The sequence below is a fragment of the Elephas maximus genome, chromosome X, assembly GCF_024166365.1.
Source record: "Elephas maximus indicus isolate mEleMax1 chromosome X, mEleMax1 primary haplotype, whole genome shotgun sequence".
NCBI lineage: Eukaryota > Metazoa > Chordata > Mammalia > Proboscidea > Elephantidae > Elephas > Elephas maximus.
The window spans coordinates 2,834,579-2,858,592 of NC_064846.1; the positions used below are offsets into that span (position 1 = coordinate 2,834,579).

The 24,014-nt window shown below is 61.2% G+C and overlaps 1 protein-coding gene across 1 annotated transcript; it reads right to left on the bottom strand.

Moving 5' to 3' along the window:
* Positions 1-10,068: 10,068 nt before the first annotated feature.
* On the bottom strand, positions 10,069-23,963 carry BGN (biglycan). The gene is made up of 8 exons (XM_049872776.1): positions 23,810-23,963; positions 15,251-15,502; positions 14,681-14,793; positions 13,945-14,158; positions 13,112-13,222; positions 12,829-12,922; positions 12,613-12,751; positions 10,069-11,328 (listed from the first exon to the last, which is right to left on the bottom strand). Exons 2-8 carry the CDS (start codon positions 15,489-15,491, stop codon positions 11,131-11,133), a joined length of 1,110 nt encoding a protein of 369 aa, XP_049728733.1. The 5' UTR covers positions 15,492-15,502; positions 23,810-23,963; the 3' UTR covers positions 10,069-11,130.
* Between the last annotated feature and the right edge of the window lie 51 nt (positions 23,964-24,014).

Below are 24,014 nucleotides of genomic sequence, written 5' to 3' on the forward strand. Positions count from 1 at the left end.
GCCCCTGGAACCTTCGCAGAGAACGTGGCCCCGCCGGCACGCTCAGTTCAGACCTCTGGCCTCCAGAGCTGTGAGAGAATACACCGGTGCTGTTTTAAGCTCCCGGCGTGTGGTCACTTGTTACAGCTGCCCCAGGACACAGATACAACAAGCATCTGTCAAAGCACACAAGCTCCAAGAGGGCAGGGGCCGCACTGGTTTTGCCATACCAGGTGTCCCCAGAGCCAAGCCAAGGGCCTGATGGAATGAATCAACGATATAACCCCCAAGGCCTGATGCAGCAACATGTCACCACCCTGGGATGGCTGACCATACCCCTACCATGCGGCATATCTATTCTGAGAGGTAACCCATCTGAGCCCAGCTCGGCACCTTCCGTCCCCAGCTGTCAAGAGCTAGACCAGAGCCTGGCACAATGGCGGTTTCAATCCATGGCCACTTTCATCACCCTCAGGGCCACGGCGGGGCACTGCTTCAAATGCCTCTCTTCTGGGGGGTACTCTGAGGGAGTGTGAGCCTGCACGTCATGAGGAAGTGGACACGGGGGTGGTTTCAGAATACCTGTGAGGACTTGGTTCTGTGTTTGCTCTAAACCGACAGAAATGTCCTCTAGCTACACTGTCCAGTTTGGTAGCCACTAGCCACGTGTGGCTATTGAGCACTTGAGGTGTGGCCAGTAGGTCTGAGGAACTGAGTCTGGAACATTTCTTTCATGTGAATTAGCCACATGTGGCTACTGGCTACCGCGTTGTCAGCACAGCTCTAGAAAGTGCCTGGAGACTAAGGCCTCAGAAAAGAACATCTCATTTGAATAGAAAGGTGGCCCCATTACTAAGGGACCCATCTATAGCACACCCAAAGCAACCCTTGGGATGAGGTGTTCCCCAAGGACACTGAAAATAGCACCCACTTTGCCGAACACTGATTTGGATCCAAGTCTCCAGAAACCTCTTGGGCTCAAAGCGAGACCCCCTGCACGTCCTAAGACTCCCAGAGCCTGGCCTTTGGAAGTGAGAATCAGGAGAGAACAGTGAGCCTGGCTGAACTGCCATGTCTGGTCAAATACCTGCTTGTTTCCATCATAACCCTGTGGCTCTGGTCCGGGATCTGCCACCAACTCCACATGCAACCTTGGACTTGTCCCTCCCCAGCCTTCACTCCTGGGGGAGCATGTCCCCACATCTGAGAGCCCTTCTCTTGGCCCCAGCCCGTCACTCTGTCGTCCCGGCCTGTGATGTGTGGGCTCAAACCTCCTCTCCAGGCGGCACTCCCAGGCCGACTTCCAGCACCTCCTACCCACCAGAAGGTGCACTAGCGGGTAGGCTCTTCAGGGTGGGGAGTAGAACGGAGAGGATCGGCCGAGAAATCAGTGGCCTTCTGGGAAATGATGGCGTGGGGTGGGGGGGCATGGAGAGGAGACATCTGTGTATTCCAGTACCCTGACTGCCATGTGGGCTGTGCCGCCAAGGACTTACCACCCGCCCAGCTCTGGGCACAGTGGGGAAGCACGCTGCAGGTCACCACGAAAGCCTGGCACCTAGGGCCATCTCATAGTTGGCACCGGTGAGGCTCCCAGGCAGCACACCCTTGGTTAGACCAAAGGCCTGCCTCTGGCACCGTGGGCAACCGTTAACACACTCTGAATCTGCTTCATTCCCCAGCTTGGGTTCCATTCTCTGGGCAGGTAGATGGGGAGACTCAGGTGGTTTAGCTTCTGCAAGGGCTTCCTGTGAACCCCCAGCCAGGTGAGGGCTGGAAGTGCCCTCAACGACCAGCTCATGAACTCTGACGCACCATCCTGCCTGTTCTGCGCAGACTCCTAGAGACGATGTCACCAAGTGCACAGACCAAACCAGGGAGCCCAACAGCTTGCCATCCAATCCTGGCTTTACCACCTACTTGCTGTGTGACCTTGGGCAAGTTACCAACCTCTCTGGGCCCCAACCTTCTTGTCTTCGAAATGGGAAGAATAATAGCACTTGCTTTCTTTGGGTGGTGTTTCAAATAAATGGGATAGCATCTGTGAAGCACTCAGAGCATGTCTGGCACAAGTGAGTGCTATTATTGTTATTAGTGCCATCACTGACATACCGTGGTGTGCCAGTAACTTCTGACGGGGACAGCAGTCACCATTTCCATACCCACACCATCAAGTAGACAATGAGGGCCCCATGTTTGCTGACAGCTCCCTCTGTACGTGGGAAGAGGAGTGCAAACAGCTCCGGCTACAGCTCCACTCTCAGAAGCCCCCAGTGCCCCAGCGGCCAGGAAGGCCAGAGGTCCTCCCCACAGCTGACCCCACACGGGGCTGGGGAAGGCAGACTGGGTGGAGTGCACCCACTGACTCAGGGCACAGCCTCTGCTCCACAATGATTTAACCTCCATAGCACCAAGTCTATGGGGGCCACTCTCCCCCACCCTCCCCCCAGCCCCACCCTCCCCTCTCTCCCACCCTCTCTATCCCTCCCCCTCCCTGACCCAAGCAAGGAAGGGACTTGTCCAAGGTCACCAAGACCATTAGGTACAAAGTCAGAATCAAACCCCGGAGGTTCAGCCCCAGACACCTCCCATGAGTTGGACTCTTCTTTTCTTTCATTTGATGCCCAGAAACCCGCCGAGGCCGTCCAGGATCTCCCATGTACAGAGCACGCTGTCAGCAAACTCGGGGCACTGCCCACCGCACTCCCTTGATTTTCCAGCTGATGGCGTGGTTACTGAATTGGTGGCTGCCATCCCCATTGGAAATTACCAGTGTGTCACCTCAGAGAATCTCCGGTACTTCCCCGTCCTGGTAACTCTTCCCAGGAGCTCTTAGCTTCAGAGGTCCTTCTCAAAGGAATGGCTCGTCTTCTGGCTCCCTCCAAGCCCCTTCCAACGCCTACCTAGTCCCATCTGTGTACATGCCCCCTTCCCTGCCTGAGCCACCGGCCCCTGCAATCTAACCACCAGGCAGCTGTCTGTGGACCAGGTGCATTTGATCAGGAATGGCTGTGCACTTGGCTCCCGCCTCCAGGCTGGGAGTGGGGACAATCAATGCCCCTGGGACCGCCACTCCCCGGCCCCTCCAACTGGCGAAGACTCGGCCGGCTCCACCCAATGGTCTGCAGCATGGGGCTCCCAGTGGCTCCTCTGAGGGCCAGTGCGGGTGGTGGGCCACACAGCCCGCCCAGCCCGGTTTGTATCCCAGCCATGTGACCTTGCGAGTAGTACCTCCCTGGACTTTGGTTTCCTGTCTGTTAAAAGGGGGTAATGACAACAGTCCCTTGCACACAGGGCTGATGTGAGGGCAGAATCGAATCTAGGGGCCAGGAACAAGCCTGGGGCAGTGCTCAGGAGGGGGCCCACTGTGGCTCTTAGCCTCTGCTCTCCAAGGAAGGAGCCTCTGCCCATCTAGTCCCTCCCCTCTCTGGGCCTCAGTGTGCCGTTTAGAAAGTGGGGGCAAAGATCCAGGCCTGGCCGCCCTCAAGGGGTGATGATGCAGATTCAGTGAGGTCAAGGTCATGGGCCACACAGAAACCCTGTGCCCACTCTGTGCCAGGCCCGGCCTGGGCACGAGAGCAGCAGTGAAGACTAAGAGCCCCCACCAAACGGGGCCAGCTGGGGACAGGCTGAGGCGCCTGAGCCGGTCCTGCAGCAGGCAGACACGGCGCTCTCGGAGGCCCAGTGGCCACATCTTTGAAAGATGGAGTGGCCCGGCTCATCCGTGCCCAACCAGCAAGTGCAAAGTGTTCGACAGAGGGATTCCAGCCCCTGCCCTGCGCTTCTGCCTTTCCCAGCTCTCTCCCAAGCCCTCATCCAGCCCTGGCCCTCAGGGTTCTCCAAGGTCCCCTCTAGTTCTGCTGGGCCCTGACACCCCTCCCCAGCTGCCAGTGTCCCCGCTGAGCTCTGCAGCGGCCACCAGAAAGAAGGAGGCCCTGTCCTAGTGAAAGACTCCTCCAGGGCCAGACCCAGTCCCCCCACCCCCAACCCCACCCCCAATAGGCTGCTCCAGCGGCTCCACATTCTGGAATCCCCAAACTGGAGTTTTCCCGCGAGAAAACTGAAGCCTAGGCAGGAGAAGCTGTTTGTCCAAGGTCACACAGGTGAGGAGGGGGAGGACAGCCGTTTTTGGAGGGATGGAAGAGGAGTTACCCAAGTGTGGCCAGGTCGTGGCTGTTTGCAACTACCATGCCCGCGGCGGGGTCGCTGGGCGGGGACGTGGGCGCGCGGGGCCCCTGTGGGAACGTGTGACAGTTGCTCCGACCGCACCGCGGGGAGGATGACATAGTGGGAGGGCGCGGGGGGAGGGGGTGCCGCGAGGCTCGGGAAGGTGAGTGCGCGCGGTAGGCTCCCGGCCCAGGCCCGGCGCCCCCAGCTGGCCCGGAGACCCGCTCGCACCCCCCGCCTTTTCCCGGCAAAGATGCGCCTGCGCGGGCGCGGGGCGCGGGGGCGCTGCCCGACCCGCCGGGGCCCCGGGGAGACGCCCGGCCACGGCGCCGCAAGGACACGCAGGCCCGGCGCGGACGCAGGTGCGGCGGGCGGGCGGGCGAGGACCCACCTCCTCCCCCCACCTGCCGGGCCGCGCCACCTGCTGGGCCGCCTTCGCTTGCCGCGCCCGCGCCCACCCCGCAGCGCCCGCGCCCACCCAGCCTGCACCACTCACCTGGCCATGGGCACGGCCGCCCCGCGGCCTCGGCTTTTCTGGCGGGTGCTGTTGCTGCAGGCTGGAGGGTGGCGGGCGCGTGGCGGCGGGCGACAGTCCGCTCCAAGGACGGGAAGGCCCGGGAAGAAGACGGCCTGGCCGCGGCGCCGGGGCGCGACCCTCCAGGCGGGCGGGCGAGGCTGCGGCTAAGGGCTCCCCACGCTCCGCAACAACGGCGGCGACGCAGCGCGCTCAGCTCCAGCCGCAGCTCTGAGCGCGCAGGGAGGGAGGAGGAGGGCAGGGCGGGCAGGCGGGCGGGCGGTTGGGAGGGGGAGGGAGGGAGGGCGGGAGCAGGGGGGAGGGGGAGGAGCAGCAGGCGGGTGGGGGCTGCGGGGTTCGGGAGCCCCGTGCCCGGGGGCGCGCCCTTATGCTTCCCCAGCACGCGCGGGGGCAGTCTGCCCTGCTTGGCCTGGCACTGCCCCCTGAGGGCACTGGCCACGTGGAGGTGCACGGCTGGAAACTGGGGGACCCTGGGCCCAGGAGCCAGGCCAAGTGACTGGGCACCAGGCTGCTGCTCACTCTCCTGGTGCCCCGCCCTCTGGGTCGGCCTCTCCAACCGTGCAGTGGGGTGTGGAGCTGGGCAGACCATGAGGGGATGGTGATGGCCCAGGACACACAGAGATGCTGCACACAGGTGGACAGCTAGAGGCAGGGACACAGGCAACCCAAATGCAGAGACCCACTCATGCCTACAAACGCACATGCAACGTCCAGAAACTGAGACCCACCTGTGCGCTTGGGCACACCCAAAGGTGGCACAGGACCCGGCTGGCTGGTGCTTCCCCTTGCCAGGCCACAGTTTCGATGGGGGCAGTACAGGAGCCTGGGAAGGACAAGCGACAGGCGCCAGCAGGTAGCAAGATCTGGACACAGTCACTGATTCTTTCTTGCCTTGGACAAAGAGGGTCCCCTGGACCTCCTCGGTGCCGGGCCTGAACTGCGCACTGGGGGGTGCAGTGGGACATGGCATTCAGGGCCCTAACTGCTGGGGGGCTCAAAGGCAGGCAGGAAACACGCGGTTGTACTTGGGGTAAGGGCCACCGGAGACGGCCATTCAGGGAGGGCCAAAGGATGGTGTGGGCTGTTCAGAGAAAGCCTCTTTGAGGAGGGGCACTGTGATGCGAAAGCACTGCCGAGGGCCCAGGCTAGGGGACTGTCATAACCCTTACAGCCTCCCTCCTGTTGGAGGCAGCTGGTGCAGGGGAAAGCCAGGGAGATCTGGTGTCTCTGAGCCACAGCCAGCCCTGCTCTGTACAGGCCCAGGTTTACACATCCGCTCACACATACGTACTCGCACTAGATTATTCACTCAGAGTCACACACACAGACGTTCACATTGCTCACGCATAACGTGCACACTCACACGCATTCTCACACACGCTCATATTTACACATGCTCACTCACACATGCTCACAGTGATTCACACATTCACACATGCACTCACACATGATACACTCACGGTCATACACGCTCTCGCACACTCACACACACACTCTCCGACACACTCACGGTCACTGGCACATTCACCTAGTTATTCAGACATAGTCGCACTCACACATAGTCACACTCACATGCCCCCCTCCTTTGGCTTCCACCTGGAGACCGCCTCTCCTGTGTGTTTGCTCTTTGAAAACTGAGCCACCGCCCTGCAGGCGAGGGGATGCCCCTGCCCGCCTGCTGGCAGGGAGCCGGGCCTCTGCTGTCTCAGTTCAGCCTCCCTGGAGCCTGGGCACACACAGTGGGGCAGGCAAGCCATCGTCCTGAGGGTCCGTACCCACTGTGGGGAACCCCCACCCCCCTGTGGCTTCCCGCTGCCCAGAATAGGAAAACCCCAAGTGAAGGCAGCGCCGTACTCGCCTCTTAGAGCCGAGGGCTGGTGCTCAAGCCTTATGTCGTCGGTGCGCAAGAGCCTCACCTGCTTCGAGTCGCATGAACCCACGTTCCAAGTGGGGAAGTGGAGGCTCAGAGGGTCACAGGCCCCCACCGGGCACAAGCTGCAAAGCTGGGGTGCCAGCCCCACCCCCAGGGCACCGTGCAAGGGAAGAGGACCAGTGGCAGCCCAGTGGGGTGGGGGAGCACCTCCTGAGAGCCTCTGCCTCCCCCAGCAGGTTCTGGCTGCACCCTCCGGCCTCCCACAGTGTGGCTGGCACCCCGGGCTCCAGCCTAATGGCCATGTCCTTCCCTTCTAAGGCCAGGGGCTGCGGCTGAGGCCCCGGCTCTAGAGCAAGAGGAGATGGGAGCAGGCTTCCTCTCTGGTCTCCTCTGGTGGCCCCTCCAGGAGCATCCCCCAAGAAAGGATATGCCCTAGCTAACAGCAAACTCGTCAGTTATTGGCTGTGGTCCTGGCAGCGCTTAGAGGACAGAAGTGGGACAGGACACCCAGGGAAGGGCCCCTGGAGAAGAAAGCGGTGCTGGGGGGAGGGGACCCACACTGAAGAACCTGGAAGTGGCTCTAAGAGCTGGAGAGAAGGGCAAGGCCTCCCCTGGGGCTATGTCACTACTCTCCCTCAGGGGCCAGAGGACATATCAATGGCCCCTGGAGACTCCTTCTTTTAACTGGTGGCTGCCATCCGCATGGGGCAGCTGGCACCAGCACGTGGAGCGTGTCCTGCTTGCTGGGCTTGGAGCTGACTGCTGGGTTGGGATAGTTACTTGTGCCCCCTCTCACCATGCTTGGCAGAGCCCCTTCCTGCAGGAGATGCCCCCCAACACCGAGAAGGAAGGAGCAAGTCAGAGGGCAAAAAATCAAGGCAGGCATTACCAGCCGACACCTCCTCACCTCTTCCGCAGGCCCAGGGCACTGCCAAGGCTGGCTCTGCCAAGAGGTGGTCTTGTAACGTACCTTTGTGATGAGTCCCACTGAAGCCAGCTGAGTGAAGAGACAGAGCCGCAACCCTTCAGGGTGTCATGAAAGTCCCCAGCTTCTAGCAAATAGTGATCTCCAAAGAGCTAATGGGCCAGGAGATGTGATGGTCCCTTTGGGGGGTTCAAGGCAATGGGCCACCCTTGGGGCCCTGGGGCTGAGGGAGAGGAGATCTGGTGCCGGTGCCAATGATGTCCTTTGTGCGCTGGACAGCCCTTCTTGTGTTCTCCATCTGTAAAGGGGTGGGTGGGAAGACTTGATAGAAAGTTCTTCCTTACGTCAAGTCCTGTCTTCTGCACTGGAAATACCAGGGAACTGGCCTGAGGGAGGCCCAAGGCTAGAGCTGGGGGTGGCAGGGAAACGCCCTCAGGCCCCCCTGCTTACCTGCACCTCTCCATGCTTCTCCTTTCCTCAGCTCCCTTCTCTGGACCAAAGCCAGTGCTCCCTCCACCGTGCCCTCCACTCTCAGGGGCCTCAAGACCTTGGTTACTGCCCCTTTCCCTTCCATCACCAATGACTCCCTTTCCATGGTCTTCTGTCAGGCAATACAGGAAGAGTACCAAGTCTCACCCTAAAAAAGTCCCATCCCCCAGCCCAAGTCTCCTCTAGCCACTGCCTCGTCTCCTAGTGCCCTCACAGACAAACTCCTGCAGATGCTACCTACTTATTGTTTTCCTGTTTCCTCATCCCACTCTCTCGTCGCCTGCCTTTTCTCCAGGTACTCAGCCCTGCCCTGTCACCAGGCCCCAGACGCTCTTTTCTTCCTCCTCCTCCTGCTGGGCCCACTGCCAGTCCCTCCTCTCTGGGCCTCCATCGCCACAGCCTGGCCCTCCTCCTCCCCCTTTAGCGTCCTGGTCACAGCCTGGGGGGTGTGCAGGAGGTCCTCCAAAGGCCCTGAGGTGGGGACCCTCTGGCTGGGCCCCAGGCTCCTCTCTTCTCACACCCACACTCTCCCTGGATGAGGTCACACGCACCCAAGTCTTCAGAGGCCACTAGAGTGTGGGGACGCCCAGGTCCACATCCACCCACAGTCCCGTGGCAGGATGAAAAGTGGCCCATCGAAAAGATGTCCACTTCCTAACCCTGGAGCCTGTGATGGCAACTTTATCTGCAGATGTGGGTAACGGAGGGATCTGGAGGGAAGATCACCTGCGAGTGGATGTGGACCTGGGCATTCACACACACTGGTGGTCTCTGAGGCCTTGGGGGTGTGTGCAACCTCATCCAGGGAGACTGTGGGCAAGAGAAAAGAGGAGCCCAGGCCCAGCCAGAGGGGCCCCACTTCAGGGCCATCGGAGGAGTTGCTGTACCCCCCAGAGCTTGGTGAAGGTTCAAGAAAGGAAAGAATGAATAAAAGGGAAGGAAGGCAGGAGGGACAGGAGGAAAGAAAGAGAGAATGCGGTGGGCTGGGCTGCCCCCAAAGAACACAGACCCAGTGCCTCAGCTCCCCCCCGCCCCCGCAAGAGGAACGGCGAAAGGCCCCGTGTCTGTCCCTCCCAGGTCCTGGCACTGGGCTGCCCCCTCCTCCTGGCCGGCCAGGGACTTGACCAGGGCCCTGACTGCTGGCCCGCAGCCAACACCCTTGCCTGTGCCTGCCTGGCTCAGCAGATTGCCAGCCGGGGAGCACATGGCCCAGAATAGTGCTGTGATGCCGATGGTGATATTCTATCGCTGGGCCACCGTGCCACGCAGCGCCGCCCATCCCAAAAAGGAGAACCCCGGGACTACCCAGTGCCTGGTGCCAGGCCAGGCAGAAGGCACAGGCAATGTGCAGGTGCCTTTGGGCTTTTGCTCTCCTGGGCTTTGCCATTGAGGGGGCCCCGCTCTGGGGACTGTCTCCCTGCCCCATGCCGACCCTTTGTGGGGCAGACCCATGTTCCCCATGACCAGGACCCTGTCTTGAGAGCCAGCGTCAATTGGCTGCACTATGGTGGCTTGGCACTCTTGGCACACAGTGTTGCCCCTGGGCCCAGGGCAGGGCGTTGGGGGGCACATGGGGAGCCCAGCGCAGGTGGGTGCACACAGCCTTCAGCCTTCTGCCCTGGCCCTGTGTGCAGATCCAGTGGGGCACACCCTAGACCACAGCTGGCGCTTGGCATTGTCCTGAGCCTCAAACTCCATCCATCTTGGGTATCTAGCCCTGGGGGTTCTAGCATGGGGCTCTGCTGACAGCAGGTCCTTGGCCAGCACCCCACTCTGGGAGGGCAGATGTCCCCTCGGACCCAGTCTGCCCCTGGAGCCCAGGCTAAAGACAGCTGGGCCAATGGAAATGCCTAGAAGGAGGGGGGAGGAGCTGGCTCAAGGGCCCAGGACCAGTCAGCAGGAGACCTCTGATTCTTCCACCTACTCGCCTGGGGCCTCCTTGTTTGGCTGTGACCTGGGAGTGAGGAGGACTTTGCTGAGGAGAGGGAAGGAGGGACGAGGAAGCTAGGGAGCTGAGGGCTCTAAGTTGACCCCTTCTGGCTCCACTTCCTGCCAGGGGTCCGGTGCCCAGTCCCCCAGGAGCAGCACCACACACAGCCATATTGCACAGTGTTTCTTTAATGGAAAGACCACCAGCACCCTCAGAGGCAGCCCAGCCTTGCACTGAATGCTTGCTTTCACCCCAACAAGGGCTGGGAGAGGGAACAGCAAGGGCGGAGGCAGCAGTGAGCGGGCAGGGCCTCTCCCAGCACTCGGCGAGGGTGGGGCAGTATGCAGGCTTGGGGTCTGACTGAGCCTGACGGAGCCTCTCCCTCCTCTTCTCGCCTCCTAGCGGAGAGTGGCCACCCCCTGGGCAATCTGGATGGGTGCTGTGTCTCCACCTGCCACCTGCTGCGGAGTTGTCTTGGACGGGCCTGACCAAGGCCTTCAGGGGAAGCAGCTGCCCACCAGGCCTGCTTGGGCAGGGCCCTGTCTGAGGCCTGGCCTGGGAAGGGACAGGAGAGACAGGAATCAGACCCAGGTCAAGCCAGAGGGTCAGGATCTTCAAGAAGAGGGGAAGAACAAGAGAGAGAGAAGGTGACAGAGAGAGAGGAAGGAGGACAGAGCCAGGTCGAGAGAGATGGAAGGGGGACAGGTCATAGGGCCCTGGGGAAAGGCACACCTAAGGAAGCACAAGGCAGACAGAGAGACAATGAGACAGAGACATGGGTCCAGAGGCCAGGAGAACAAGATGACTTCGATGGATGGGTCATGAGCTTGCCACTGGGGGGAGGGCAAGAGGGGTCTGGGAGGCCAAGGGGAGCAGGCCCACCAAGGAGGGTGGGGAACGGAGAGGGCGAGAGGAAGAGGGTTCGCATGGGCTGCAGAGCCGGTGACAGGCACGTTTCCACTGCTGCTGACTCCCTGCCCCCCGAAGACCCACAGATGGCCTCCTGTGACTGGAGCCTCACACAAATGGCTTTCCAGGGCACCTCTGCGAGGCCGTGGGGCAGGCAGGCGGAGGCAGCTCCGAGGCTAGGGGCATGGGATGGGGTGTGGCTGACAGGGGTGCCCTTGTGTCGCCCCCCTCGGAATGGGCAGTGAGTGGGGTGGGCGCCTCCCAGCTGCCCCCTCCAGGGCATTGGCAGTGCTCCTGGAGACCCCCTGCTGCTGCCCCTGCCTCTACTTCTTGTAGTTGCCAAATTGGATAGCCAGGCGGTCAGTGACGCAGCGGAAGGTGGCGGGCTGCACCTCCCAGTACGGCACAGGGTTGTTGAAGAGGCTGATTCCATTGTAGTAGGCCCGCTTGACCCCGAAGCCCACTGGGCAGAAGTCGTTGACGCCCACCTTGGTGATGTTGTTGGAATGCAGGTAGACCACCTGGGGGGCAGAAGACAGGTACAAGGCTGGCTCGAAGGGGCCCAGTCGCCCAAACCACCCTTCCTGGGTCTGTTCCCTGCAGGCAGGCCCAGGAGAGACCGGGCCATCCTCCCCCTGAGGCCCTCCCGGCCCCCCTTCCTGTCATTTCATCTGCACTCTTTAAGAGCCGGTACATGGTTCTGCCCATGGGCAAGAGGAGCAAACCGAGGCTTGGGGATGTCTGTCAGGTGAGTGTTGGCCAGGATGAAGGTCAGGTGTGGGGTCAGGGACCAGGATGAGGGGCTGGGGAGAGGGCAGGGAGGTGGAGAGAGAGTCATAGGCATGTGTGTGTTTGGTGGAGGGAGGCTGGAGGAAGCAAACACTGACCCTGACACAATGTCTATGCAGGAAAGATGGCACACACAGAGGCCGCCTGGTCTTTTCTCGGGGTTTCCCAGGCTCCAGGCCCCCATCGGAGACCAGCCTCTCACCCCAGAGACTCGCAGGGCATGAGAGGAGAAAGAGCCTTGAAGATGACCTCCTTTTCCTCCCAGCCCTCAGGGGACTGGCCCTCTGGCAGTGTCCCCCTCTAGGGGAAGGGCAGAGGGGACAAGAGAGGCACGGGAGGGAGATTAGGACCCCAATAATGCTCGGACTGCTGCAGCGCCCTCTGGAGGCAGAGAGGACACTGGCCACTAGAGGGTGCACCTGACCCAGCATGGGCAGCACTGCCACTGCACTGGCAGGACTAAGTGGAAGTGGGAAGTTCCAGTGAATTACACCCCCAGCTCCTGGCATGTGTGAGTTGGGCTGAGGAAGAGACTGAGGCTCAGAGTAGGGCTGAGCAAGGCCAAGTTCACCTGTGTGGCTTGAAGCCAAGCCAGGGATGGAGGTAGCTGAGAAGACCCTGGGCCTGTACCCCTCACTGGTACACTTCCTGCCCTGGGCTATCTCTGTCTTGGTATGGATCTGTGCACCCCTATGCCTAGGCTGTTCCAGAAACAGCCTGTGCCCTGCCACACCTCTGCCCCAATACCAACAAGGCTGATGCCTGCTTGTCCTTCAAAACCTAGGTGATGATCTCTGGGCAAACAGGGCAGTTGATTGTACCACCGTTGGGGTCATTATCACTGCTCCTTGCCAGGCGAGGAGGCAGGTAGAGAGCAGTTGGCCAGGCGTGTGCCCATCTCAGGGCTGGGCACCACAGAGGAAGGGATGGAGAAGAAGAACTGCCCTGGGCACGTGGGCGCCTCCTTGAGAACCTTCTGCAGGGGGCTGGGCCTCAGCGCCAGGGAGGGGCCTCACCTGGAGGAGCTTGAGGTCCGGAAGACCAGCAGGCACCCGGGACAGCTTGTTATTGTCCAAGTGTAACTCCCGCAGGGTGGGCAGAAAGCTCAGACTCCCATTCTCGATCATCCGGATCTGGTTGTAGCCCAGGCCCAGCCTGTGCACGGGGCAAAGGAGGGGCAGTCAGGCTGCAGGCCGGCTGGGGAGGTCCAGGCTCCCCCTTCCCCGACCCACCTGTACAGCTTGGAGTATCGGAGCAGGTCTTCCAGCTCGATGGCCTGGATTTTGTTGTGGTCCAGATGGAGTTCATTCAGGGTCTCAGGGAGGTCTGCCCGGGGCGGGGGGTGGGGGGGGGGTGGAGGTTATACTCAGTTGAGTGGAATGCAGGAGGAACAGGGGTGTGGGGAGGGAGCAGAGGCCTGGCAGCTCTGTCCCCGAGTGGTCTGGCAGCTCCAGATGGCTGCAGGCCCCCCTCCGGCTCTGCCCATCTGTGTTCTTGGAGGCAAGGCTGTCCTACCTTTAGGGATGCCGGTGAGCTTGGCCTCAGAGATGCGCAGGTAGTTGAGCTTCAGGCCATCAAATGCTCCAGGTTCAAAGCCACTGTTCTCCAAGGGGTTCCCGCCCATCTCTAGGAGAGAGCCCACCTCAGCCGGAAGCTAATTACCTGCCCCCTCATGTCTCTTTCTGAAAGCCGGGCCCCAAGGGTCACCGTCAGCATTAAGTGTTCACCAGAAAAGTAAAGCCAATTTCCTTTTGTCTGTTTTAAAGCCTTTCCAGACACAGATGGCCCTGGTTTCCCTTCATCTTGTGTTACAGATTGAATTGTGCCCGCTCCTCCCCCCCAAAAAAAGTATTGACGTCCAGCCTTTGTACTGGTGGATGTGACCCTGTTTGGAAAGAGGGATTTCCTTTTGTTACATTAATGAAGTCATACCAGAGTAGGGAGGATTCTAAACCTAATCCCTGCTGAGTTATAAAAAGTGTGGAATAGACACAGACACGCACGGGAAGACACAGGCACGCACAGGGAAGACAGATGCCGAGGAAAGCCAAGGAACTCCCGGGGCTACTGACAAGGAAGGACCTCCCCCTATAGTCACGTCTTGAATTCAGACTTCGAGCCTCCTGAGCTATGAGAAAATGAACTCCTGTTCTTTAAGGCCGCTCCCTTATGATGTTGCTGTGACAACAGCACTAGGTAACTAAGACGCCTTGCCTTGGCAGCTTCGGGGCATAACCCCAGACATGCCCGCCTAGGCTCCCCTGGGCCTTCCCCTGGATGGCCCTAGCGCTCAGCCACTTTAATTGGAAGAGAGACCAGCCTGCAGGGCCGGGTCGGGCCACACTCACCGATGCAGTTCGTGTTCCGGAGCCCGCTAAACACGCCCTTGGGCACCTTGCGGATGCGGTTGTCGTGGATGCGAAGCTCCACCAAGGAGCTGGGCAGGTTGGGTGGGATCTCCACCAGGTGGTTCTTGGAGATGTAGAGCTTCTGCAGCTTCCGCAGGGGGCTGAAGGCCTTCTCATGGATCTTGGAGATCCTGTTGTTCACCAGGACCAGGGCCTGGGGTGGGGCCGGCAGCAGTGTCGGGTGAAGGCACCAGGGCCTGGAGACTAAGTCTCAGATCCCCACCCCAGCTGCACCCCTTCCCTTCTCTGCTCCCTTCCCCCCTGCCACCTGAGCTAGCTACTTTTGGGACTTCCTAGTTGTCTGGCCCCCACCTTGAGCCCAGAGTGGGGAGCTGCCGACACTCTGAGCCACAACTCTGACACTGCTGCCTAACACAGCCTGCCACTTCTTCTGACTTAAGTTTCCTCACTTGTACAGGGGCCACAATGAAATCTGTTCTTCCTGTCCTGCTAGGAGCAAGAGTTTCCGGCTAGAAAGGTAGATGAGCGGAGTGGCCCTGACCCGTGGCCATGGTTGCTCCCATCATACCCAACCCAGACTTCGCTCAGAATTCTGGGGTCTCTAATCCCCTCTAGTGCACAAGCTGTATGCGCAAACACACCCTTCTGGTCCTCCCCAGACACAGATCCCCCAACTAATGCCAACCACTCAGGAAGGTTCCAGGACCAGCCTTACATAGAGGTGCTGGAGGCCCTTGAAGTCATCCTTGCGGAGCTCGGAGATGTCGTTGTTCTGCAGGTCCAGCAGGGTAGTGTCAGGCGAGATCTCCTTGGGTACCGTCTTCAGACCTGGGGGCCGGTGCCACCATCACCAGCATGAGCCACCATGTCCCCACCCCCAGAGAAGCCTGGAGCTATGGGCACGGGGCTGTCCAGCCTGACCACCCGCCCGTGTGGAGGGCTGTGTGTGCGTACACGCCTACTCATGGAAGCCTGTGCGAGTGCACACACACACACGCGTGCGAGTACAGATATACAGACACAAAGAGACGCACACGGGGACTCTGCCACCAGTGGGAGGAAGCCCCAGAGTGTGTAGATGGAGCTTGCAACCAGACAGATGGACACACCCACATACTGAAATCATGACCCCAAGCTACACAGGGGTCACTCATCCCTGACCTACCCCTGCCATGCCCGCCCCACAGGCTGTCCCCTTGTGCCACAAGCCCCCCTGGGGTTAGGGGTTCTCAGGCTGGGCCTGGTGACCACGGACCCCTGCACTCGCGCCCCTGCTGGGACTGACCCAGGTCGGAGCACTGAACAACACGCAGGTGGCAGTGGCAGCCGAAAGGACACATGGCGCTGAAGGTTGGGGTGAGGGAGTCCAGGTCCGGGACACCAGAGGCTGTGCCGGCACCCGAGGCTTCTTCGTCGTTCATCAGCAGCAGGCTGTCATCCAGGGTGAAGTCCCAGAAGCCTTTTTGCTCAAAGGGCAGGGCCTGGCTCAGAGCCAGCAGAACCACGAGAAGACATAGGGGCCTCATGGTCAATGTGCCTGGGGTTGAGGGCAAGGGGGGTGTCAGGACAGTCCCTCGGCAACCCTGGGCTGCCAGACCCCACTGACCACCAGCCCTCCCCTAGGAAGCACCTGGTGCTTTTGGAGCATGTCCACCACCCCTCCTCCACCAAGGACAGCCAGACCCCAGACCCAGGGTGGGGGCAGAGAGCAGTAAGGGAACTGCCAAAGGCGGGAGGGAACACCGGTGGAGGCACAGGGCAGGATGGAGCTGTCCTGCCCTCCTAGGCTGGGCCTGGCTACATTGGGAAATGAAGCATTTTCCCAGTTAACACTGCCACTAGTCCCTGAGCCAGGCAGCAGCCTGCCTTGAGGGGTGTCAGTCCTGGGCCCTGGGCAATGTCCATGCAGTTAACGTTGTTAGGTGACTGTGAGACCCCCATCCCAGCTGTGCCCACATTTTCCTGAGAAGAGAGGAGTACTCAGAGTAGTGGAGCCCTGGAGATGGAGGGGTAGGCCATCCCCCTCCTCTGCTGCTGCCAGGAGCCTAGACTGCCCTCCCTCTCAGGTCTGCCCCCGCCCTGCTTTCATGCCAATGGCCCCTAGAGAGACCACCCACCCAAGTGGAGCTGGCTGCTGCCAGGGTGGCGGGCAGGGCCAGGCTTGTCTGGAGGCCCCCAGGCTGAGGCAGGCGGTGGAAGGGAAGCTGCCCTGCCTGAGCCCTCCCCTGGCACTCCAAGCAGCGTGCCTCCCTCCTCCTCCATCAGCACCCCTTCCAGAGGCTAGTCTGCATAGCGAGGGGTGAAGGGTGGGTGTGGAACGCGCCCCACAGGAAAAGGCAAGAGCCTCTAGCTCTGCTGCCACCTCAACCTAGCCTGATTCCCTAGGAAAGTCCCAGGTTTTACCGAGCCTCAACTTTCCTCATCTGTTAAATGGGAATAAGCATGTTTGCCCTGCCTGCCTTCCAGGCCTGGGTGCCCGGGGTTGCCCTGGTACATTTGGGACAGGGAGCCCAGCCGGGCAGCAGGGGTCCTCCTGCAGGCCCAAGCCAGCCCATCCCAAGAAGGCCATCACACAGACCCCACCTTACCATTAGGGGTTCTTTGAGACTCCAGCTGGGCAAGGGGGTAGGAGGGTTCCTGCTCAGCCTGACTGCTGGCTATAAAGGTGCCAGGAGGTCCAGGAGAAGTGGGGGACTCCCCCCCAGGATAAAACCTTCTGAGAGCTTGGCCCCTGCCTGCTCCTTCCCTGGGCAGGCCCAGTGGACACGGGGTCAGCACTGGTGGCCTGGTTCTGTCCGGGCACAACCATTCCATGAGAAGGTTGGCATGGAGGGCCTGTCCTGTGTCCTACCCACACCCACTGGGCACAGAGCATGCTTGTTGTGGGGCTGTAGCCGCTGCCTGGGACAGTAGACAGCCGGCTCTGAACTGGAGCCAGCCCCGCATGCTTTCTAAACGACTCTGCCGGCCACAGGCCTGCAGTAATGGCTCAGAGAGGCTGCCTGCCCAGTTCTGGCCAACAGCAAAGTGGGGGTCATGACTCAAGTCTCTCCATTCTCCTCGTGTATGAAGAGTAGAGCTCGGTGCTGGCCCCTGGAGTCACTGGACGACTCTGTGCTAGAGGAGCACCCAGCCGCCCTCACCTCTCAGAGCCTCCGGCTCCATGCCTAGGTCTTGCCAGCACCAAGCTGGACCCATGGGGGCCCAGATTTGGGGAAGGGCCACGCTCGCCTACCTGAATAGCCGTTTCACTTCTTCCCCCAAGTTTGCAGCCTCCAGGGCCGGGCAGCGCCTGGCCTCTCGTGCCTGCTGCTACTGCCGCGGCCGTGTGGGGCCCCTGCCCAGGCAGCTGGCCGGACACGACAGGGATGGGAGGAGGAGATGAGGCGGGAGAGCGAGAGGGAATGGGAGAGGGAGGAGGAGACTGCTCCGCTCCCACCCCCCACCCCAGCCCCTGCCAGAGACGCTACCTCACAGGGGGAATGAGTCAGGCCTTGGAAGGCTCTGGGACTCACAGTCGACCTGGACAGGTGGGGGTGGGGTGGGGGTGGACTGCCGAGGCCCAGATGCAGCCTCCCTGACCCGGGAGGGTGCAGACAGGCCTCTTCCAAGCTGCCTGGGTTGGGAAGGGGGTAGACAGAGGATCATCTCCCTGTGGCTGGCCTGGAACACCCCCGTAGGCCCCACACGTGGCCCCAGGGGTCTCCACAGGAAAGTGCAGCCCTGGCCCTTGGGCCAGGAGTCTCCTCAGAAGACTCATCTCCCCCATCCCATCTCCCAGGCTCTCAGGAGCTGAGGCCTCCCCAAGAAGTGCCTCAAGAAAGGTGGGCAGCCTATGAGGGTGTCTAGCCCCCGCCTCCTCCATGAGGGGAGAGGGCAGACTGGCATTTCGGAGGCCAGCCTGGGCCCCAAGTGGGTTTATGGGACCAGCCCTGGGGGGGTGTGAACTTGTAGCCAGCCCGGGGGCCCTGAAGAGGCTGAGGGAGGGGTGCCTCCAGGTTCCAGTTTCCATCTCAGGTTCCCTCTGAGGGGCGAAGTGGGTGGCAGGTGGGAGGGAGTGGCAGGGTGGGATTTGGAGAAGGGGCACAAGATAGGGGCCTCTCCAGGGCCCAGAAATGAGAGGTGTGGGGCCAGCGAGAAGCTGAGACTGAGGAGGCGTCAGAGATACCACAAAGACAGGGATGTAAGGGGGTCCTTCAGGGGGAGCCCAGGAGGAAGACTCCTTGCATCCAGCCCATTCTTACCCCCATTCTATGGACGAGAGCAATGAGGTCTAGAGAGAAGAACTGCCGTCCCCCAAGTCTCTGCCTGGGATATGGAGCTCAGCTCTGTCAGATTCTGGGTCCTGAGCTTTTCATCAAGGCACTTCCTCATAGCCTGCCTCACTGTGCCCCTTAGCCAGCCAGGGAGCTTTCCAGGCACAGCAGGGTGGGTGCTGGGGGGTCTCTGGGCCTGGGCCCAGGCTGGCTTATGAAGGGGCAATGCCAGAAGCCTGGGTAGGAATCCTGGCATTGATGGGGCTGATTGCCCTCGCTGCCATGACACAGAGGCCCCACTGGGGGACACATCTCCCGGGCACGTGCACACACTGAGGCAGGCAGGCGGCCCAGGAAGCTGGTGCAGGAGCCTGCTGGATGTCTGCTCCTTAGAGCAAAGGAGAGGAGCTGGCTGGTGGTCAGGGGTAACCACAGGTGTGTTTGGGAGGAGGCCGGGCTTCCTGGAAACTTTGGGCGCCAAGCACACAGGGCCCTCCTTGTTTGTCCCTGAACACCAGAGCAGTCCCCTTGTGGGCTTTCTCCAGCCCATCCAAGCCAGCCTTGCTGGCAGCCTCTTTGAACACAGCTGGGCTGTGCCAGCCATTCAGGCTCAGCCAAGGGTGGCCAGCACAGGGCGGAGGTCTGGCGGGCCAAGAAGCCAGCCCCATTCGGATGGGCAGCCTGCCGCCACCAAGTTGCAGACGCCAGGCAGGCTCGGGCCCCGCTGGCCCCACTGAGCAACCCGACCTGAACTCTGACACTCGTGCCACCTTCCACAGAGCCCTGCCAGGCCCCTTCCTCCTTCTCCTCAGCCACCAAAGCCTCTGGGCCCAGCTTTAACCCCAGGCTGGAGGCAGGGCACTGCCGGTGTTTTTCCCAGCAGTTGGGTGTTGTGCCTGGGCTGACACTAGGCTGCCCCTGAGTCCTCCCAGGCCCCAACACGACATCCCCTGAGGGTTCTAGCCTCCACCTGAGTAACAGACAAAGAGAGGGGGTGTGGGTGGCCCATGGGCGTGTGGATGTCTGAGAATGTGTGTATGTGTGTGCACGTAGGTAGAAGTGACTGTGTGAGGGGCTGTTGGCTGGAGTGGACCCTGACCGCTGCCTAGTCTGCATCGGCACCCCAGCAGCACACTGAAGCCTTTCACCATTGCCTCAGCATGCCCTTTGGCTACAAGGAGGGCAGATGCCCAAGCGTGGCTGGATGCGGCAACTCCTTCTCCTGTGGCTCTGTGATGTTGGGATGACTGGGCCGAGCTGGTCCCTGCCCTTGGGCGTCAGGCTGGACTTGGATGTGGGTGTCTGAGGCTGTAGGGAGCCAGCCAGTTGGCTGCAGAGGCCTGCTGGCACGGGGGAGGTGGGAGGTGGCTGGAGCACCCCTGCCCACACTGCACCTGGAAACCCCCAGAATGCAGGCAGATGACTGGGTGGTCTGGGCTGCTGGCCTGTCCTCCCTCCTCCTCCCACCCAGTGGGTAAATCCTGAGCCCCTGCTCGGGACACATGTTGGAATCTTCCAGGAAGAAGACAGATGCTCTCACCTCCCAGGGGCAAGGCAGGGTACTCCTTACCTAGCCCTCCCGATGCCCAGAAGGAAACACTGTCATTCCCCCTTGATGGGGGTAAACTGGAGCTCAGAGAGTTTGCCCAAAACTCTTGCCCAAAGCCACACAGCAAGCAAATGGTAGAGCTGGGAATCCACTGTCAGTCTGTCTACCTGCCTGTATGTCTGGCCCCACCTCTCTGTCATGGCAGACATTGACCCAGGCCCCAAAGCTGCCGGGTCCCATACTCCTGGGCTGCACAAGAGGTGTGGCCAGCCACCAGGGTCCCTGAAGAAGACTCCTCAGCAGCTCCCCCTAGCCGGGGCAGGGTGCCACTGGTTAGGTGGGTCTCTGGAAACGTGTGGCACCTCTCTCTGGCTGCCACCATCGATAGCTCTCTGCTCTCCGCAGGACCGACACCTCACCCTCAGCCCTAGTGCACCCACAGGGCCATGCTGCCTCCGCCTGGGTCTGCAGGGCAGTCTCCTGCGCCCAGGTCCTAGAAGGCAGCCTGGAAAAGCTATCATCTCCTAGGGCAGGGAGGCACTGCTGAGCAGGTCAGGCAGCCAGACCCCACAGGGAGATGTTCCCAGAAACCTGGGACAGCCTCCTTCACTTGCTCACTTGCTGTCCCTCTGCGAAGGACAAAGAGGCCAGCCTGAAGAGCCCCTACCCTTCTGGCTGTGCAGCCTCTCCCGTGCCCGTCTTGAGCCTCAGCCAGCAGTTCTGGGACCTCCTCAGACAGCCTGGGAGACCCAGGAGCCTTCTTCCCTTCAGCTCCCCTCAGGGCGCCAGCCTCTGACATGAGGGTCCCCCTGTTCCTGGGACAGGAGGATCCAACCTGCCCCTGCTCGCACCCACCAGGCTGACTTTTGTTACTTCGGCTCACAAAATCTTGTGGCCCCCTTGGCCATGAGATCACCAGATACCAAACAGGGTTTGGAGGGTCTGGCAGCTGGCAGGGGAGGGCAGGGACCAGTTCAGAGACCCTCCCCCGCCAGAGTTGATTGAGTCTGGGCTTGGCCCCACATCCAGACTGTGGGACCTGGAGCGTTCTGTGCCCTTGCCAAGCCCCCGGCCCCTAAAGGGGAGAGATGAGTCACCATGGGGGGAGGAGGAGGGGGTGAGTAATCGCCGTCATTGGGCCCAGGGTGTGTCCATCCCCCTGGTCTGCCAATGGGTAGATACTGCTGTTGCTGCCCCAGCTGCGCGAATGGAGCTGAGTAGGTGGGAAGCAAGAGAAGGTGGCTTCAGAGAGCTGCTCCTGGCCAGGAAGTACCCTCCGTGGCCACCCCAGGGAGCCTGGAGGTCCAAATATAGTGGAGGCCCCTGGGTCGGGGTGGGGGGCTCCAGGTGGCCAAGGGACCTTCAGTCCGAGGACCAGGCTGGGATCTGCCCATCTGGAAGGAGGAGACTGAGCCACAGATCCCACACTGGCCCCCAAAGGGGGTGGCCCAGCGGCCCATGCCCTCCCAAGGGAATACTGGGAAGCTGGTTCTGGAAGGCTGAAGAAGGGCCCTCCCTCCCCTGACTCCTCCAAGATCCCCTTTGCAGAAAGGGCTCAGTGGGCGGCCAAGGGGTGGGCCCTTCTCCCCCCAGCCCGGGGTCTGAGTAGAAGAGGAAGGGACCATCTGATGGGAGCACTGATCATCCCAAGCCCCAGCTGACAGGGCCACAGTTGTGGGGACTTGAGTCTGTCTGCCAGGGAACCATCACCAATCACCCCAGACTGTACGTGTGAGCAGAGCCCCTGGGATCAGCTCAGGCCTGGCAGAGGTGGGTGACGCATCTACCCTGGGCAATGCTGACAACACCAGTGGAGCCAAGAGGAGCCAGGGCGACCGGGGTGCAAGGGAGGCCTGGAGACTGGGGAGACCTGGGAGGGGCAGGGACCAAGCTCTCTGGGTCATGGTAGGACGTGAAGGACCTTCCTGCCCATTGGGGCCAGCACTGGGTGCGTGAGCAGGAGGGAGAGAGGCCTGGATGTGCCATCTGCAGGGCCAGTGCCCAGAGCCAGCAGAGGGGCTGGGGAGGGTAGCGGGGGTGGGGTGGGCACGGCGGGCTAGAAGCCTGGCCCCAGAGGACATCCGCCCTCAGGTCATGCTGTGTCCCCACAGAGCCAGGACAAGTGACTCGCTAGCCCTTGCTCCATGAGGCTTCTCCACACTTCTTCACGGGGGCAGGGGCACCAGGAAGCAGGAAAGAGAGAGGAGTGCCCAGCCGAGGTGCCGAAAGATCTCTTAGAAGTTTCTATGGTGGAAACCGCCACGTACTGGGCTTGATACAAGTCCCTCCTCAGAGGAACAGACTCTGTCACCAGGAAGGGACATGTGGCCTCCTTTGAGCGACTACAGAATGTTGTTAAAGAAAAGCAATTCTCTCCTCCTTTAAAAACATCCCCTTTGCTCCTACTTTCCAGGCTCCTGCTCCTTCAAGCGGCTGGTGGCCGCTGGTGGGATCAGGGGGGAGTTTGCCTGATGATGCTGGTGACCCTGTTTCCTGCCCTCAGAGGCTCACACATGTTTGCCCTGGGAGCCTTCCATGGGCGTGTTCCACAGGAAGGTGCCATCTCAAGCAGGTGACACAGGCGGCTGCCCATCACCAGAACTAGGACATGCTCACCTGCATGTATGCAGCGGTGTGTGCACATATACACATTCTCACCCCACGCAGACCCACACCCCAGGCAGCAGACCCATGGAAGCTTCCAGTCATTGAAGGAGGCCCCGAGCAGCTCCAGCTTGTCTCCATCCGAGTCGGTCACCATAGGGAGGGTCACAGAGGCAGGAGCCCCCCACCCCAACGGGACAAGAGCTGTCTCTGTAATCTGGGTGCCGGGGAGGGGGGGAGGTGGTGGCCTGGTCGGCCGGGAGAATGGCGTTGCTTACAAAGCCGTGGTTCCGGAGCAGTTCCTGAGCGTCTCCTTGGCCTGAGTGAGCACAGCCAGCCTGCCTCCCCACTGTCTGCCCTGCCCTGGAGGCTCCTGGGCTACCCACCTTGCCCAGCACACGAAGAACGACGGGCAGCCCTGACCAACCAGTGGCCAAGGAGCCCCCACAGGCTCATGTGTGCTGCTCTGCCCCACCCATGGAGGAGCCGGACATGGGTACTCCCATCCCCCAACCTTCCGGGGCACAGGGCTGGTGCACCCAGATAGGTCCCTAGGCAGGTTCCTTGCCCGCCACCTATCATGGGAGCTGGCAGTTGACCACAGGCTTAGTGGCAGCACTCGAGCAACTTGGGGGTTCTCTGGGTGGTGTGGGGTAACAGATGGGGTTTGTCCACCAGGAGTCCTAGGTCCTGGCCCCAGCTCTGTCCCTGACTGGCTTTGCCACTGTGTGACTATGGACAAATTTCTGTCCCTCCCTGGGCCTTGGCTCCCTGTTCTGTACTGGGGCTGGGGTGGGAGGCTTGGCCAGCAGGGCCCCATCTCCTCTCCAGAAGATGCCCTCTCTCTGACTTCAGAGACACCCCAACCACCTAGTATGTAGAGGCCACAGGCATCTACCTAGGAAGCTCCTGAGCTGCAGCCATCCCTGAGTGTGCCCATCCTGGCAGCGTGTGACGGGGGGCAGCTTAGGAGCTGCCTGTGGCCCTACCTCACCCAGGAAGAAGAAGTGAGTAAGAAACGTCTGGGCAGAGGCCGGGGAGGGCCTAGGAAGTGATAGACCAGCCCGGCGTGGGGACCACTCTGCTGCTGAGCTCGGCAGGCACCCCTAGAGGTCCTTCAGAATGTGGGCTGGCAAAGGGAGAGGGCTGCTGGCAGAGTGGGGTGCCAGCAGTGCTCTGGTGGTGGTCATGGGGAAGGAGCAGGGCGGGGGCGGGGTGGTGCGGGCGGGTGGGATACAGGAGCCTAGCAGAGCCGAGCAAGGTCAGAGAGGAGAGGGGAGGAGGAGGGTGGACTCTTTGAGCTGGGCGGCGTGGGGACGGCTGAGGCAGCATTGGGTCGGAGCATCTCGGGCCCAGTACAGGGTCAAAGGCAGGGGCAGCAGAGCCAGGGAAGAGGCAGGACAGGGACAACGCAGGGCTGGTGCGGGGGCCCTACCTGGGGAAGGGAAGCGGCAGGCGCAGGCCAGCTAGTGGCAGGCTGGTGTGTCGGCTGTCTATGCGTCTATCAGTCCGTCTGTCCGGCTGTGTGAATGCAGCTGCTCACTCTTGGGCAGTTGGTGGCAAGAGGGAGACAGAGGCGGCAGGCTGGAGGCTAAAGGCTGGGCGGGCGGGCCAGGCAGGCCGGGGCTGACGGGAGGGGA

Bases quoted from the DNA above. Each gene is read 5' to 3' on its own strand.
- BGN (XM_049872776.1), bottom strand. From the start codon at position 15,491: ATGAGGCCCCTATGTCTTCTCGTGGTTCTGCTGGCTCTGAGCCAGGCC. The intron at 12,923-13,111 runs GTAGGACAGCCT...CGCCCCGGGCAG, and splicing joins GCTCACCGGCATCCCTAAAG to ACCTCCCTGAGACCCTGAAT. The intron at 11,329-12,612 runs GTGAGGCCCCTC...TCTGCCCCCCAG, and splicing joins CGGACCTCAAGCTCCTCCAG to GTGGTCTACCTGCATTCCAA.